Source organism: Oratosquilla oratoria, chromosome 40 (genome assembly GCF_046742065.1).
Source record: "Oratosquilla oratoria isolate Oo_2021 chromosome 40, ASM4674206v1, whole genome shotgun sequence".
In the NCBI taxonomy this organism is placed as follows: domain Eukaryota; kingdom Metazoa; phylum Arthropoda; class Malacostraca; order Stomatopoda; family Squillidae; genus Oratosquilla; species Oratosquilla oratoria.
The window spans coordinates 25,629,213-25,648,445 of NC_134816.1; the positions used below are offsets into that span (position 1 = coordinate 25,629,213).

General features: G+C 41.8%; 2 protein-coding genes across 8 annotated transcripts in view; one reads left to right on the plus strand and one right to left on the minus strand.

Moving 5' to 3' along the window:
* The window catches only part of LOC143020695 (glutaminase liver isoform, mitochondrial-like), a 210,949-nt gene that overhangs the window by 76,414 nt on the left and 115,302 nt on the right, over positions 1 to 19,233 (minus strand). The gene's annotated exons all lie outside the window — the stretch shown is intronic.
* Positions 10,369 to 19,233, plus strand: part of LOC143020697 (troponin C, isoallergen Bla g 6.0201-like) — a 31,682-nt gene continuing 22,817 nt past the window's right edge. The window contains exon 1 of the mRNA XM_076177348.1: positions 10,369 to 10,483. Within this exon, the coding sequence (XP_076033463.1) occupies positions 10,481 to 10,483 (3 nt within the window). The 5' untranslated portion in view covers positions 10,369 to 10,480. The remainder of the gene's footprint in view (positions 10,484 to 19,233) is intronic.

Consider the following 19,233-nt stretch of genomic DNA (forward strand, 5'->3'; position numbering starts at 1 on the left):
AGTAAAGGGATACTGAATTGCCATTTCACACAAAAAATAAATGAAATAGAAAATAAAAGAAAATTATTAAACAATTAGTACGAGAATCTACCCAATGAGAAGGCATGATGTACCCGTGAGGAGTGAAGCGAGAAAGTGAGGGAGGGGGTGGAGGACATAGATAAGATCAGTTGAAAAAATCTCATGCACGTTGGAATCGAACCTATAAACGACGGCTATCTTCTACAGGTAATTTCTACTGTTTCACATGAGTCTAGGAACTGGAAACAGTTCGAGGAATGTGTCACTGGTTGCAATTAATTCTATCGATACGAAAAACCACACTATGTAAGACACCAGATGATTCTCTTCGGCTTGTGATTTTGATACCATTTCCACAATGATGTCCTATGAGCATCTCATCTTCCCGGCTAGCTGCCAGGCGTCTTTATTCAGCTGAAGGCTTACCCTCAAATATAGAACGAAAACATCTATAAGCAGGGCGGGGTGAGGGGGGGAATGCGCGCATGCGCAATGAGTAAAATAAGATACTGCTTCCTGTTCGTGGGAAAACGATGCACATAGCTGATGATCTCTCAGTTGGCCATTGTAACTCATTATCCCACACGCTAGTACATCCCCCACCTCCACGCCTCGCCTCCCCCCCACCGTCTCAATACTCCCTGCCTGTCGCCAGCAGAAAGACATTAAACAGCTAAAATTGGAATTCCACAGAAGCGTTGGGTCTATGTGCATAAGAAATAAGAAGGAAGACGAGAAAAAGGATGGAATGAGAGGTGGTAGTGGAAAATGAAGAATCTGTTCTGTGAGGGATGGTTATGATGCTGATGATGAAAAGTGACCTTTCCATAGGTACACACTGGCATTATATTCTTCATCTGCATTTCTTTGTCTACAAATTATACCCCACGTTTTGGGGCTGATCCGACAACAAATACACACACACACACACACACACACACACACACACACACACACACACACACACACATATATATATATATATATATATATATATATATATATATATATATATATATGCATGCCATCACAGTCGAGACGGACGAGGAGCTTGACGGAAGCATATATACGGAAACTGATACGTGATGAGGCTAAGGACTCGAACCCAGCTAAGACGTAACAAGTGACGGTGACTTAGCCCACTGCACTATCATAAGAGCTTTCTTGATAGCGCACTGGGCTAAGTCACTGTCAATTGTTACGTCTGAGCTGGGTTCGAGTCCTCAGCTTCACCACGTATCAGTATGTACGATTCCATCGAGCTCGTCAGTTTCGACTCTGAATTAATGTGGTTGAAAAGATGCGAATCTGTTCACTGGGGACCATTCGGTGCACATATATATATATATATATATATATATATATATATATATATATATATGTATATATATATATATATATATATATATATATACATATATATATGGGATATGACTATTTTGCATACAAGCTTTATTGAAGTCTACAGCAGACTATTGTCCAACGTACAATAAGTACACAATACTTTTTACGAGCCTAGCTTGTACACAAAACAAGAACTAACACAACCAAATCCCAAGGCGAAGATCAAATCACAGAAGAAACAGTTCGATCTCGTAACTGTCCAACTCTGTACGAGATTATAAGCCTCCCAAAATAATTAACTAGTGAGTATTTTTTGTAATCAAAGCAAGACCTATTGGGCACGTTCACAGAACAGCTTTAATCTGACGGGGAAATGAGAGGGGGTGGGGTCGTGACCACCCTCCTCCCTCCCCTTCTTCTCGAGAAACGTGTTCTGAATGCTTAACCAAGTAACATTCGTATAATATATATATATATATATATATATATATATATATATATATGTGTGTGTGTGTGTGTGTGTGTGTGTGTGTGTGTGTGTGTGTGTGTGTACAACACTGAATGGGTCCCAGTGAACATACGTATATACATTTTTATCAACCACAATACACTTTAATTCTAAGCCATCAACATCGAGAGACTCGAGGAGGCAAAGATGCAGAAATTGAAACGTGGCACAGCCAAGGACTCGAACCTGCGCTAGCACATGACAAGTATTAGGGACTTAACCGACTGCGCCATCAAGAGAGATAACACATGTCACGGGCTAGCGCAGGTTCGAGTCCTTGGCTGTACCACGTTTCAATTTCTGCATGTTGGCCTCCTCGAGTCTCTCGATGTTGATGGCTTAGAATTAAAGTGTGTTGTATATATATATATATATATATATATATATATATATATATATATATACATATATATATACATACATATATACATATAAATATACATATATATATATATATATATATATATATATATATATATATATCAAATAACGGTTCCCGAGCCGATTATTTATGAATAAAATAAGCACATGAAACATGTATCACAAATTGACAACCCCTTCCCCAAATAAAAAAGGGGTGGGGTGGGGGGGTGGGGGGTTTCGCCCTCCTCCCCAGAAGTGAGGAGGATGGTTATTCCAGGGCAAACGGATTACAAAGGATTATAAAGAAACATGCCATCAGGAGACCTTTTGGTCGATAACTAGGCCAGATGCGGAAAAATAAATAAATAGTGATAACAAAGAAACAAATAAATAATAAACAAACACTAAATAATAATAAATAAACAGATAAGTAATAATAATTATAATATATAAGTTGTCAATAAAAAAATCCTATTCTAAAGCTTTTGACCGATTTTTTTTTTTTTTTTTTTTTTTTTTTTTAAAGGGGGAGCATTGGACCCTGCCCTGGACTGGAAGAGAAGCGGAAGAGGAGGAGGAGGAGGAGGAGGAAGAAGATGGGAAAGAAAAATAAGAGAAGAAATGAGAAGCAGAAGAAGCAGAGGAGGAGGAAGGAGAAGAGGGAGAAGAAATTTTAAGAGGAGAAATAAGAAGCAGAAGAGGAGGAGGAAGAGGGAGAAGAAAATAAGAGGAGAAATATGAATAAGAAGAATAAACAGTGGAGGAGAAGAAAAGAAAAGAGGGAAGAAAAGAGAGAGAAGAAAGAGAAGACGAGAAGGATAAGGAGAAGAGTAGGAAGAAAAATGAGAGGAGAAATGAAGAGGAAGAAAAAAGAGAGGAAGGAAACATGGAAGAAGAATTAGACGAACGGAAGGATAAGGAGGAGGAAGAAGAAGAAAAATAAGAGAGAAATGAGAAGATGAAGAATAAGGAGAGGAAAGCGAAGTGGAACAACAAGAAAAAGGAGGCGGGAGAATATATATGTATGTATATATATATATATATATATATATATATATATATATATATATATATATATATATATATACATACGAAGAAGTGGGAAATGGAAAAAGAAAAGAAATTGGATTGAGATAATAAAGTGGAACCCGGTAGCCAAAATAAAAGACCGAATTACAATCACGAGCAAAATGTTTGACCCAAACTACAGTTCAATTAGGTAATTTTCTTGGATAAAAAAGACACCCAAAGAATTTAAATTATGCATCATGAAAAACTCCGGATAAGTCCAAATATTTGTTCGTGACTACCACCACCCCGTAGGGATGGAATTAGTTAGATTTGTTTTATTTATTTCACTTCCGATACGTTTTGTTTTGTTTACTCTCCGATAGATGGCCTTTAGGAATTCCTCGACTCGCTCGGGAGGAGTGAAGAAGTCGAGACGAAAATAGTCGAGGTTACAAGACGCGCCTACACCACTTCCCCCCGCTTCCAACGAAAGGTCGCCAATTACATAATATTAATAATTATTAAAATGAATAAAATAATAATAATAGTATTAATGATGATAATAGTAACGATGATGATAATAATCATAATAATGATAACAATAATGATAATGATATTAACAACAACAACAATAATAATAATGATGGTAATTGATAATAATAATAATATTATTAATAATATTATCAATAATGATAATAGTAATGAAAAATAATAAGTTACACTAATAGATAATAATAACAGCAAATATATCAACAACTACAACAACAATCAAAATGATAACAACGACAACACCGCCACCGTTGTCATCGAAATGTGTCCAGTAGCAGAACGACGGCGACGTGGGAGAGAGCTCAAGCACCTCAGGGGAAACGGAACCTCCTCACATTTACACTTTATTCTTTCTTTCTCTTTTTCGAGGAAGGACAAGTTCGACCCTTAATATCTTGCCATAGATACACTAAGAACGAGAGAGAGAGGGGGTGGGGGAGGAATGGTCAAAAACAAACTACAGTCATGGAGAGATAAAAAGAAGTCAGGAAAATGTGGCGATTTATTCTACTTAGACCAACCTGGCAGGAACTGAAGTAGCACTCGTTCAGTTATGACAGCCGTCCGGTGTATGGAGACTACAAGATGTGGTTGGTGACTATCAAGTCTGAAGTAAGCCCAGGGAAACAGATGATAACCTATTAAGTCCTGAACAACAGTTTTAACATTGCAGGAGCCATGCACTTGGGTGGGTGAGTGAGGTTGCGTTGTCTTGATTAATGTGTGTGTGTGTGTGTGTGTGTGTGTGTGTGTGTGTGTGTGTGTGTGCGCGCGCGCGCTCGTTTGTTTACCCAGATTAATTCTACAGGAATGTGTCAGACTTTTTACCATACTGTCTTTTATATTCTTTATTTCAAACCCTCCTTCTGTCCCCTCTATGTTTCTTCTCTATTTTTCTTCCAAATTGTCTTGGCGTGCTTCCCACTCCAACTATTCCTTTTAGTACAATAACAATGACAATGACAACGACAACAATAACAATAATGATAATAACAATAATAATAATCATAATAATAATATTATTATGTAACAACAACAATAATAATAATAATAATAATAATAATAATAATTATTAATTTTTAAACTCCTTCAATGGCAGTTGGGTTTACGCATGCATATCCGGAGTGGAGAGGATGTTGGTCGCTCTTAAACAAAGAAAAGAACAGAAGAAAAAATAAATAAAAAAGCGCTCGAGCACGCGTGTCTGTGTATTCGTGCGTGTGTGTGTATTCACTTGGTCTTTGGATCACGTGTTGGACTCGTGATCGACAGCTATTTCCCTCCTGGAAGAGAGCTCAGAGCTCGTAGGTCCGATCTATTGGTAATGCTATGACTTTGCACACACACACACCCCCAACTCCCCGCCCACGAGAGTCAGAGTAACGACCCGAGGCACAGCGATACCGAAATAATTTCAGCCCTGGGCAGGATTCGAACTGGGTACTGGGAGCACTTCTGCTTCCCAGTTCAGCGCTCTACCAACTATGCCACCGAGTCGTGTGTGTATGTGTGTGTGTGTGTGTTTGTGTGTGTGCGTGCGTACACGAGCGTCGGTGCAGTTATGCAGTCCCTCATACAACAAGGCGCGTCACCGAGTTTGACGGAAGTCAGGCGAGAATCTCCGAGAGAATGAAGTGGTCAATCGAAGGGAGTGAAGACTACCAAGAAGAACACGACACTGAATGATGAACAAATAACAGAACAAATGAACAAATGAGTAAACGGAAGGGAATGTAGCTGGTTTCTCGACGAAGGGAATATCTGTGGAAGTGAACTGATACTGCCAAAGAGGGTGAAGAGGAAAGGAAGAAGGGGAGAAGGGTCGTGTGTGCTAGGGGGACTGGTGAAAGGTGCTTGAAGTATATGGTAAATGGATTCTCGCCCTGGGCGAGGCGAGATAGGTGGTGGGGGTGAGGAGGAGGGGGAGCAAATGGCCGTGAACTCAAGAGACTGTTGAACACAGCCGAATTCCAAAGCTCGTGGCAAGAAACTGGATTACTTTTCAAATATTCTAATTCTGTACTTAATTCCCCGTGCGCTGGTGGGAAGTGCAATGGCCTCGCATCTGCGGGTTTGAATCCTGCACTTTTTTCAATGTCTGTCTGGTCCTGCCCCAACAGACCCTGCTCAGCGCCTCCTGGCGTAGGCTCCAAACCGTCTATAAGACCTTCCCAGTCTGCAGCAAAGTATCGCGATAGAGACGCCATATAATTCGTGAGCGTCACTTTCAGTTGTAGCGGGGTTTGTGGCACGCTTGTGTTGATACCACTCGGGGAATTTACCTCCACTAGGGAAGAAAGAGACGAAGGAAGGCGACGCCAGCAGAACTAATGGATGGGGCAAGTCGAGTGCTGTTTGGGATGGGAAGGGAGGCATCATGGGATCCTGTTCAGAGGAACCATGGGGAGTGGGAACAGGTGTGTGAGTGAAGCGACTAAAACTCCCCCCCCCCTCTCTCCGGCCGAATTTCATTGATTTCTGAAACCTTGGAGGTCACATGGTTCCGAGCCACTGCACCTTTGCAAGTGTGTCCTGTGCTGTTTCTTAACATCTTCCTGTACACATCAATCGCCCTGCCGTGAGACTTCTTTTTTACAACGAAAATGTATTGATGATGCATCGTCAGCGGAATAGGTATTGCTGTAGTTCTTGTACACCACAGGGCATGAGAGAGTAAACATGGAGAAGTAGCCTCGGGGAATGCAAAGATCGGTGAAGGACCTGGCGCCGAAGGACCTGGCGCCGCTATGACGTACGGTGAAGAGGGGTGGATAAAGACGATTTGAAAGCGGAGGATGGTATGCATGGCACTTATGACAAAGGAACTACCATATCTTTAATCTATCATTTATTTATTTATGAATTTACTTTTTTTTTATCAGACCTCTTTATGAGCCAAAAGGTCTTCAGTCGACATACTCTTTCACTGTAATTCATATGTGTTTTTTGGTCCTTTCCTTACTGAAGAAGTGCCACGAAGACAAGCAAAACAGCTCAGCGGGAGTTGGAACAAACGGAAGGAAGGACCCCAACTCTCACGGCACCTCACCAATGAGAACCTCTCTCTCTCTCTCTCTGGAAAAGTGTAGAATGCGGGGTGATCTAATAGAGGCATTCAAATGGGTCAAGGGCTTGAACAAGGATAATGCAGACAAGATCATCATATTGAGACTGCAAGGCAGGACTCGCAGTAATGGATTTAAACTGGATAAATTTAGGTTTAAGAAAGAAATAGGCATAAACTGGTTTACCTACATAGTGGTTAACGAATGGAATAGACTTAGTATTCATGTAATGAACACTGCAACTATAAAACGAAGGTAATATAAATTTATGGATGGGGATGGCAGGTGGTAATGGACATGGAACTGTCTAGTGTAGGCCTTATGGTCTCTTGCAGTCTCTTTCATTCTTATGGCAGTCAACATCCCTCTTGGCGGCATCAGCATCCACGGGAATGAATAAGAATGCCGTCTTGTGACAGCCAGAACACAAGGATTAGTGAAATCCCCCCGAAGAAGGGATGTTGAGTTAAACGGATTACTACCACTGGTACTGATGGGGTGGAGGATGGGAGTGGGGGGGATTGGATGGGGGAATGGGGTTGGGGGGTTGGATGAGGGGATGGGGCTGGGGGTTGGATTAGGGGATTCGGTTGGATGGGGGTTGGGGGTGGGATGGGGTTAGGGGGTTGGGGGTGGATTAGGGGATGGGGGGTGGGTGTGACATTGGAGAAAAATTCCACACGGTACGGACGGGATAAAAGATGGATGAGTGAAGTGGATGAAGACAACATTTGGACCTGAAGAAGGGAGAGATGAGTAGAAGGCATCCTGGATCGGAGTTCGGAAGATAATGTGAAATTATTGTCATCTCGTGGAAGAAAAGTGAAACGAAAATCGAGCAAGACGTGAAGACTTTTTTTTTCCAAAAAGCAACTCTGAGAAGAGTGAAATAATACAAAGTGCCGCGCGAACATGACAAAACCATGACTGCAATCAAAGGTAGACTACCTACTGGTTGTCAAATCTAATTATCCTCGGAATCACCCTGAGGCTGTATACGGACGATGACGATGAGGAGGAGGATGACGATAATGAAGGTTGTGACAACGATATCTATCACCATAACAGGTTTTGACATGAAATTACGAAACCAATTCGAAGTTCAATACATAATGTCATGAGAGTACACTACAAAACAGTGTTGAAGACAAAAACGTGGCATGGGAGAGGGAAAGGGAAATGGAAAATGAAAGCGTAGGAGAGTCTAAATGGCAGCATCCTTGTTTCATGAGCATATATATATATATATATGTTGGTATATTATACAAGTTGATGAAGGTGGATCAACATATATATATAAATATATATAGATATATATATTTTTTTATATATACATATACATATATAATATTATACACACACACACACACACACACACACACACACACACACATATATATATATATATATATATATATATACATATACATATATGTAGACACATATTGTGACAGGTTTGAGGAAGGTGGAAGAGTAAGACACGGGTCTAGGGCCGAGTTTATTCCTGATCAGTTTCGCGAAACCGGTCAGGAATAAACTCGGCCCTAGACCCGTGTCTTCCTCTTCCCTCCTTCAATATATATATATATATATATATATATATATATATATATATATATATATATATATATGTGTGTGTGTGTGTGTGTGTGTGTGTGTGTGTGTGTGTGTGTGTGTGTGTGTGTGTGTGTGTGTGTGTGTGTGTGTGTGTGTGTGTGTGTGTCAAACACAAATATATCGATGGAAAAGGTGCAGACGGATGTCAAACAAAAATTGTGGCGGTCCTGGTGACGTTAGCAATGACAAGATTAACTGCCCTCCCTGCTCGCCGGGATCCGAATTCTGAGCCTCGTGGAGTTCAATGCCCAAGACTCGGAACTAGAATCGGGGTCGATCGTGACGACAACCGACGAAGGTTGTTGTACCGGGGCTCCGGACAGAGAGTCCTGACCCACCGCAGAGCATCAGGGCTATGCAAACACGTACCTCGTTACTGGAAAAATTCGTTTCGGTCTGTATACACAGGCAGCACTTCTCTTACAATAAAAGTTATTTTGTACCCGAAAAATGTGCTATCAAGCATCACCAAAGCACTATTCTTATATGTTACGGTTCAGTTTCAGTTGCCCGACTCCAGAACTCGTGGCGGAGTGAATTTCCAACAGGAAGAAAACGCGTTTTCCTCGGAGGTAAGGTCTTCTCGACAGCGTCATCATGGAAAACGTGGTCTTGACATAAGGATGCTAGAACAATGTGGAAGGTTTTCGGCAGTGCCGAATCGTAAAGGCCATCGATAGAGGAACTAAGAAGAGAAGGATTGGAGATTCAGTCGAATTACATACATATACCAAAGGCTTTTTTCCCCTTACACGGTGGGTAGCCAAAAAGAAAAAGGCATAGAAACCACTCCCACCCATTTCATCGAACTGTACAAGAATACAATACTTCTGCGCCATCCTGGACTCTCTACGCCTCTCTCAACCATTTGTCTTTCTTTGGCCTACAGAAACTATGCCTCAACCAAACTGGGGGAGAACGACTAAGCCCAGCGTGTAAACAGATCATGTTCTGGACATGGATGGTAAAGCCTAGTGACACCATACAAATTCATTCTGCAAGAAGAGCGTGGCTGTTATTGTTGTCGTTGGCTCTCAGTGTCACTGGACTGTAGTGACAGCCTCAAGGAGGAAACCTTTCCCGGCTCCTGGTTGAAGTTCCCCATCTACATGCGTGTGATTGTGTGAGGCACCCGGGCAATAGACAAATGTCATCTGTCGTGTTTACCTGGCCTATCCCGGTGTGTCTTTGAGTAGTGCGGTCTCAGTGGGAACAAGGATTGTGACTGCATGTGGGTCTGATCCCACTCCAGTACTAGTGAAGAGGATTGCAGTTAGCAATCGAAATATATAGACTCGCTTATTCAACTCTTTCTTCCGACTGTGGTGTCAGTTGTGAACTAATACCAAGTTCTGTTCACGTGGCAGAGAAGAGGAGCGAGGAGCAAGCCACTTCGATCCTGGCTGGTACCAAGTAGAGCTACTGCCCAGAGGCAACTGGGACTCCGGCTTGGCAACTGGAACTGGGTCACCATGAAGTTGATCTGGGTCATGGTATCAAGTGGAAGGCGCTGGTCTTGGTAGCAGGCTGAAGCGAAAGGCAAGTATGCAAGTAGGCAAGCAGGGAAGCAGGCGGGTGCATATGTGTTCTACCGCCAAAAGCTGCACGGGATCCGACGACATGACAAGGTTGGAAGGTGGGGGGGGGGGGCAGGGCGGGAAAACTGGGATGGGAGAGGAGAGGGGGGGGGGGCGTCGAGCGAACGAGAGAGCAAGAGCAGGCGGGCGACCCCGTGCGCACGTGGGGACGAGCGTTAGGTAGTGGGGGTGGAAGTGGAGGGGGGCAGGATGAGAGTTGAGCAATGAAGGGGTGGGGGTTGTGGGGGGTGGGGGCGGTACAGAGGGAGGGGCGTGGCAGGGCAGGGTAGGAGGGAGACAGGCAGGCGAGCAGGGAGGAGGGAGCGTAGGCGCCAGCCTCCTGTGTGACACCGCGCAGGGAACTATAAAACGGCGCCCGTTGGCCCTGCAGCAGTGTGCGTCCTTCCGTCCCGCCAACCGCAACCATGGTACGTGCCAGTGATACCTAGCTAGTGTCCTTTCCTGTCCGCTGGTCAGTCAGTCCGTCAGTGTGAGCAAGGGCTCTGTAATAACTAATCAAACTCCCGAGATGCCAAGCCAGTAGGCCTACAGTATGGTTCCACTGCGATCGGCCACTCTTACGTTTCCGATAGTGTTTTTTTTTTTTTTGTCTTGACTGTGCCAACGGATGTTCCGATGTCTTCCGATTCTGAGAGGAATGCCATGTCTATATTTCCAGTCGCATGTAACCGTGCTACTGACGGTGGCAACTGGAAAGAGAAGCCGCTCCAAGAACTGTTTCGTAATCGAGTGAAATATAAATCGAGTAGAACGAAAACCAATGCATCGTTACTCTTAGAAAAGAGAGCAACATAGAAATGAGCGTTTGACTCCATGGACTGAACATATATATGAGTATGTGAAATTCAACAGGAACGCATGTGTATGCATAAAATTGTATATATATATATATATATATATATATATATATATATACATATATATACATATATATATACATATATATATAATATATACTATATGTATACGTATATATATACATAAACACATATATACACACGCGCGCGCACACACACACACACACAGAAGTCCCCAGCTTCCGACCTACTTGAAATGGCAGTCGAGCCAGCCTATCCACTTTTCCCGCCATGTCCTTCCTCCCCTTCCTCCACCCGCCTGCCCGCCAAGTGCGCGCATGTTTACGTGACCTGTGTGGCAAAAATCGTCTGAGTACACAAGTGCGGTTTCGCGGAAGTGTCTGGAAAGCGACTGCGTTATTTGACAGGAACCGTCAAACAGGCACTTCTCTGATAAGGGTCTTCTACCGATTGTCAATGATTTTAACTGTGACTTTCACCAAGTGTATGAGCTAAGAAACTGGAAAATATATTAGCAGGGGAATGTGCATCTACATAAATGTCTAATGTGTTTTGAGTATGAATGTATCCACTCCCATACTGCATGTCCGTGTGTGTGTATACTTGTGAGTATATACACACACACACACACACACATATATATATATATATATATATATATATATATATATATATATATATATATATATATATATATGTATATATATATATATATATATATGTATATATATATATATATATACATATATATATGTGTGTGTGTGTGTGTGTGTTCGTGAGTGTGATTCACCATTGTCTTGGATCACGTTTTGAACTCGTGATCGACAGTTTTTACCCTTCCGGAAGAGAACTCCGTGCTCATATATGACCGATCTATGGGTAATGCTGTGTGTGTGTGTGTGTGTGTGTGTGTGTGTGTGTGTGTGTGTGTGTGTGTGTGTGTGTGTGTATGTGTGTGTGTGCCCGTGCGTGCAGGAGACCCATTTGATATTGAACACACGGCTCGATGCAATCGTGAAATGCATATATCTTGCACTTTTATAAGGAATGCTGCAGTTGTAAGAAACGTTGATTGATGTGAAAAATATGCAAAACCATACTAAGGCGGAGACAGCAGCATCTGCAGAGCGGGAAGGGACCCCCAGTTGGTCCTGAGTAAATCACAATTCTTGCATTCGGCGTGCGCAGTGATGTGTTAGGCCGAAAGCGGTAGCTCGCTCTCTCCCTTCCTCCCTCCCGGGCTAAGGAGAGGAAGGCAGGCAGGTGCGCCGGGTGTCGTCTTCACTCACCCTTCGGGCAATGTCTTGGCGTCACGGGTTGTCGAGCCCGGCCCAGGCTTGCCATAAGAATTATGTTCTCCACGGGGTTGTATGGATTGGTTGACGCGCTTCATTTGTACCAAGTGTGCATGTTTTGAAAGTAGAATTTTTAGCATGTATGCGTAGACGAGGTGACACGCCTCGTTAGTATGGAATTAGAGTACGACATACACACAAGTATAATTGTTACGAAAACAGAATATATTTAGACTGATCCCAATGCATTAAGCTTTCAATACTACAATAGATATTACTCATTCCCACGGACGCATCCACGTGAAATATATTTAGCGGCAATGTGTTTATGCATGAGAATGCGAGAGAAACATATGCATGCAATATGTCAAGGCGTGTGTAATCTTTATGCCAGACTTGAATGTACGTGGAATATTCACGAAAGGCCGTTCGGTCGCCAAACATGAGTACTTGGCTGGTGCTCGTGTGGGAATGTATACTGCGGGGAGAGAGCCGACTAAGCAATACAAAAGTGATGGAAGTATGGTAATGCAGTCTGTGATGCAGAAATGCCGAGATGCTGCTTTTCATAAAAGACGTAGTTCATCTGTTACATTCCTGACGTTCACATGGAGTGTATGTGGGAAACGCATTTAATTTATGTACTCTCCACCAAACTGTTCTGAGCGTAATCTGACCCAGAGGTACATGCCTGCGCAAATATACCGAACCTGAACGGACAAGCAGCAAATTTACGATACAAAAGCAACCATAAAACATAAAAACAACCTCATCTGTTAACCGATGTTTGCTTAAGACACAATGGTCCCAGGTGTAGCACATGTGTCAGAAAGGTACATGACACTGGTACTTACGTAGAAATAACACCGATTTCTCGAGGCATTCTTCAGGTAGTAGGTCCCATGCTCATCTGAATAAAGTTGTTTAATGTTGTTACGTATGCCACAGCCAACCCATTCCCTAGGCCTTGGTCACAAGTTAATAAAAAACGGTGAATCTCCACAGAGAAGAGTTTGTAGTCATGGTGAGGAAGTGGAGAAGTTTTCTGAGTGTGCAAGGAAACGCTACGCGATTCATTAAGAGACGTCGTTAAGTCGTTATTGACAAGTCCATGGGTGATGTGGCTTTCCATGCCGCGTTACGTGAGTTATACATGCTGTTGTAGACTCGTTAATGCCAAGTCTACAGGTCATATATACGTTGTCAATGAACTCAAGTACAATGGAGTTTATAGGACAACATGATGTCATTTGTGTGGAGTGCGACGAACCAATACTACATAATACCACACCCAGTAAACATGCCTTAACACATGCAGTCACCTAAACGTGTGGTTTATATATCTAGTTTGAATACAGCCATTATTTTTACATGTATCGCATGTTGAAAACAGCGGCCAGATTATTTTATATGCACGCTGTTCGTGTACGGCTTAATATTTCTCTTGCACTATAGTACCAACCATACAATACATATACAATGCCTCCACGTGCATTTCACGAAAACAAGTAACAAATAGGCAAATAACATACACGTTCCTCCTTCCCCTAAAGCCCATCGTGAAATCAGCGTGATCAAGCGAGAATTGTCTATATTTCATCCAAACGTCATTATATATATATATATATATATATATATATATATATACATATATATATACATATATATATATATATATATATATATATATATATATATAGATACTAGATTAATCGCCTAGATGGGCCAATTCTAATTCACTATTAATATTGCAAAATAAATGGGTAAACAGAACCCAAAAACTCTAGCAGAAAATATACCAAAGTGCCATCAACGTACAACATACAATATGAAGTACAGCCACACCTGTGCTTTATGCATGAGCGCCAGATATTCCAAACCCCGAGACTGCACTATAAATTCGCAACTTTCTACAATTATGCGAAAATATTCAGCTGATGCCTCGAATTATATCAAATTTCTGGAGAAAGCGCCCACGACGTCAACACTGTGGAAGACATGTCGGGTTTTCGTCTAGCTTGCATTTAATGGAGCCAAGTCATTCGTTTCTTTACCCTCGACATACGTTACAGTCTAGAAATAAATCAGGCAGTGTCTAATGAAGTAGAGACACCAGTGGCCGGGCTAATTCCGCAAGAAACGATGGGGGAGGGCGGAAGAGGAGTTGAAAGAGGGATGGCGAGCACACAGCCAATTTGCCGTCCTTGTCCTTGCGTTACACCGGATCCCTCGAATGGACTCGTCCGTCCGTTGCGCGCCAGATCCCCTGCCAACGGTCACTATTACCTTACAGTCCGATTAATACACCTCCGTTGACAGCTTAATTAAGTCTGGACTGACTTCATGTTGCTCTGATTCATGAACAAACGGAATATCACGTGCAAAATGCAGAGGTGTTTGTTCGTATATTGCATGGGGGTTTCATAGGAAGAACAACCAAAGCCAAGCCTCGCCTCATTAAGAATGTCATGTGATAGGCCAGAAGTCACGTGCGAGTAAGCGTGAGACACTCGGAAAAAAGGGAGTGTATTACTATGCATATGCAGATCGGTAGTAAATGTAATGAATACATAAATATTTTATCCTTAAAACAGAGTCTACGCGAGTTTTAAGTACTAAAGTACCAGCGTGGAGCAGCGGGTAACGTGGCTTGGAAAGGTCCGGGTTCAATTACCGGTCAGCACAAAAATACTTTCATGACGTTCCAATCGCACTCCACAACGGCGGACATTTGAGATGCGGTAGATCAGTGCTTATATATGCTAGCACCTAATCAGTATAGTGGAATTGATTACATTGATATCAGACTATTTACAACCACAGCCATTCAAACGTATCAAAGATACTTCATATGCATCATGCATAAGGCGGCGTGTCCCCAGACAGGCCATGATGATTTATGACACTGCTTCTAGATGATGCATGTAGAACTGGAGATGTGCCCATATAAGACTGCCTGACGGCAATAGTTATGGAAGTACAACTGCCAATCGGTACGGAAGGGCCCATTCAAAGTAGGCTTAATACTATTGTGGTGTATGACCTTCATAATAGACAACTGTGTGTGTCAGTTATCTATAGTATATACGTGGTTTATATGAAATGAAGTGCAAAGCGGACTGCACACAACACGTGTGGACATCACGTGGGCGTTTCGCTTGGAAAATATAGTGTTCATATACAAGATATTTTTATATGCGCTCGTGGAGGGTACTGGGACAATATTTAAGTTGGTCTCGTGCAAAGCATCTACAGAATTTCTAACCATAACTGAACGATATGCACTGTACACATCGCTCATGTAATGCATGAATGGGACATGCGTGTTGTGTACAAGGATAGCCAGAAAATTGTACTATTTATGGGTATGGTCTTTGAATACTCTGTTTACAGAGTGTATTAATTATTACTAGTACACCTGTACTGTACGGAACACGCCAACCAAAGCATTTCATTCGGTGAATCACAAATGACATTTCCCAGACCTATTCAATACTTTTGATGTTCAGACATGATACAAATATTGCCCTCACTGAACCACATGTATCATGAGGATATACATTCACACATAAACGCATACACACGTACACTCAAATGCACTCGAAATATACATACATGTGGGTATATACCATATTTATACACAGCTTACATATTCATACAAAAATAGTGTACGCTACACTATAATATTAGTTTATGTGCATCTGGGCATATGTGTGTGTATGTGTATACATATATCAATACTGAATCTACTGTTATTTTTTCATTCTGCTTTTAATTCCCACGGGGTGAAGGAGTGAGAACGGAAACCAAGAACAAGGAAAATTAGGTTGCTTAATCCAATACACTATACACGTGGAAAATATGCTGCTCGTTCAATTTCTGATTATTAGCAAGACGTCGTGTGAGAATGTGAAGAAATGAATTTATTTGTGTATTAAATTCATTTAAGAGGAAAGGCGACAGCATGCTGAAATTAAATAGAACCATGCACAGTTCCCATTCACTGCGAACATATATGATAGCCACAACTGAAATATGGTCGGACGAAAATATTTGTAAGAAATGCTTCACGTGTTCGTTGGGGCCGATTTCATGCGACAGGTGACGGGATGATGACTCTTATAAACACGGGAATGGGGGTATATAGTTTTTTTTCTTTCCTTCGTTCTTTCTTTCTCTCTTTCTTTAAGGAATTATGTTGCTCTCTTTCGCTACCAAGAATGCCACGAAAAATGAAAAGAATAGCCTGGGGATTATTGAAAAATATAATAATGATGTCTATGTCTAGAACGCTTTCACTAATGCTGTCTCCCTTCTCAACGGCGTCTAACTTTGTTTAACTTACATAGCTAAATATCCCCCACCCCTGATATCTCGTTAATGAAAACTTACATTTTTAATTGACAATTACTAAGTTTCAAAATAATGGAAACCGAAGAAAAACTTTAGGTTTGTAAATATACCTAATCGATTACATTAAATTTCAGTATGCATCTTGTAGGAATATTTACGCACACTTTCTATTAATTGACAACTGCCATCTCCGTTATACACACATACACACATATGACAGCTTATAGTATTATTGACTCTTGAGACAATAATCCTAAAGTATGGAATATTTACACAAGTTTCATGCAGTCTGTATTCTAAGAATACGACAATGGACTTCGGTGCCACCCTTACAGACCAGAGTCACGTAGCATCTTTCGTGACTGCGGTCTAATCTGGAAAAAAATTATTTGGTAACTTTCAAATTCTATTGTCTATCCTTTCTACTATCCTCCTTTAGTCTCTCCTATGGACAAAAGCGTTGGTTATATCATACGAAACACTTCTTCAGTGTGAGGGGGAGCTCCCAGGGAGACACCCGATCCAAATTACATCGTTTCCGTTTTAGACAACCCCTTGGTTACCCATTCTGAGTTCTTTCCGTGGTGACCTTGTGAACGGGGTCGACAGCGTGTGGGTCTGCCTTGAAGCCTCGGCCAGGTATTCTTCTCCGAGGTTGGACTCGACATACGAGACACCACCGTTCCAGGAGTCAGTCCTTCACGAGGAGACTGTGTGTCGATGCCAATTTAGTGCGCCCTCAAGGCCCTGGCGATGCTCCAAGGTTCGCATCCATACAGCAAGGCAAGGGTTACAAGAGGCTTGAAGTTATGGACCTTACTTGCTCCTCCAGTGGTCTCAGCAGATATTCCGGTCTAAAGCGTCTGTGACTTCGTAAGTCGTGAATTCCGATTTGAATATGATATGACTTATCATCAATATCAGTGAACCAACATACACACACACACACACTGGCAGGTCGGTTCCTGTATCAAAATATGATGTGCTACTTTCTGTCAGTCGATGTAGATCCGACAATGGGAGACTGCCATCCATCTCGAAACTTGACGTTCCAAGATGAAGGGCACATTTGCCCACAGTTCCGCATTCATCGGTGATTAGGCTGAGGATGTCTGCCTTTAGTAATATTGTCTATCGAAGTCAACAGAGCAAAGACCCAGTCTTACCAACAGATTTTACCACCGCTGCACACAAATACTGATGCCGACGTAAGAACCACATTGTTGCCTCACAGGACAATGACTTACGTTATGGACATTGTTGTAGGAATCGTCAGGCTATTTCCCTTCCTAGATGAAAACTGGGTCTCATACGGTCGAGTCGCTGTTCAAGCCGGTGCCCGCCCGCCAATCATATGTAGCTGCCTGAACGGTCAAGCAAATCTGGTGTGGTATGTGTGTGTGTGGGGGGGGGGATGTTGAGGCAGATGTGTTGAATTGTACCTTTATTTCATAAACATAGCAAGCGCTATTCATGTTCCTGGCTCCAGCCGTGTACACAGAAACAATAATTTGTGGGGCAGTAATGAAAGGGTCCACGACATCTATCCAGTCACGACCTCTGCAAATGTCAAAACATTGGATCCCTGCCTATTCCTACCCCCCACAACCCTCCCACCCACCCGTGTTGACAGGAAACTTATAAACATCTCCCGGATCCCCCAACCCTCCCTCTCCACACACGCACGCACGCACACACACACACGTACAAATAAAGAGTTCACGCAAGCGCACCGTGACACTGATTTGTGGACCATAGAGAAGAACAATGGTTTTACGAGCGTGTTTTATCGCATCTGAAAAAAAATTCAGTTTCAGTCGATTTCTAGTGAAAAAAAAAATCACCATTCGTACACACAGGTATGTATATACTGTATATATATATATATATATATATATATATATATATATATACATATATAATATATATATATATACATATATATAATATATATATATATATATATATATATATATAACCTATCCAAATCTCCCAATTGTTAACACACACACGTCTACATTTTTAAGTGATCTACCTCACTGAGTATGATCTATAATATTTACACGACTCTTGCCAGTAGTCACAACTCACCTCATCGATTTTCATAGCACACGTAATGGAATTAAGTGGATGCCGCTATATATATGTATATATATATATATATATATATATATATATATATATATATATATATATATATATATAATGTGTGGAACGAGTGTCGGTGAGGGATGGTCAGGTCAAGTTCCAGAACGATCCTTTTCTACGATCAAGTGTACAATGGTAACGTCCTTGCAGTAAGCATTCGCACATCCAAGGGTTCGAGTCCCTGTGGCGGTACAAAGACACACACATTCACATACATAATATGTTTCATTCACACGAAAATATACGTCACACAAGAACAATCTTTTCTCAACGAGCTGGAATAGACCGAGTGAAAATGACTAAGCATGATTATGCTAGGGAACCCATGCATCGGCAGGCTTATATTTGTATTCAAATCGTAACGGTCACAACAATGGTATCATTTGTTCGCACATTTTATAACTAATGATTACATTTCTAGTTACATGCTCGTTATCACTCTATTTGATTAGAAATGTGTTTGGTAGTCTTGAAATGCACTGTTGTAACGTAAATATTATTGTCATAACCACGGTGCGACTTGATTGAAAATATACCCGTCAT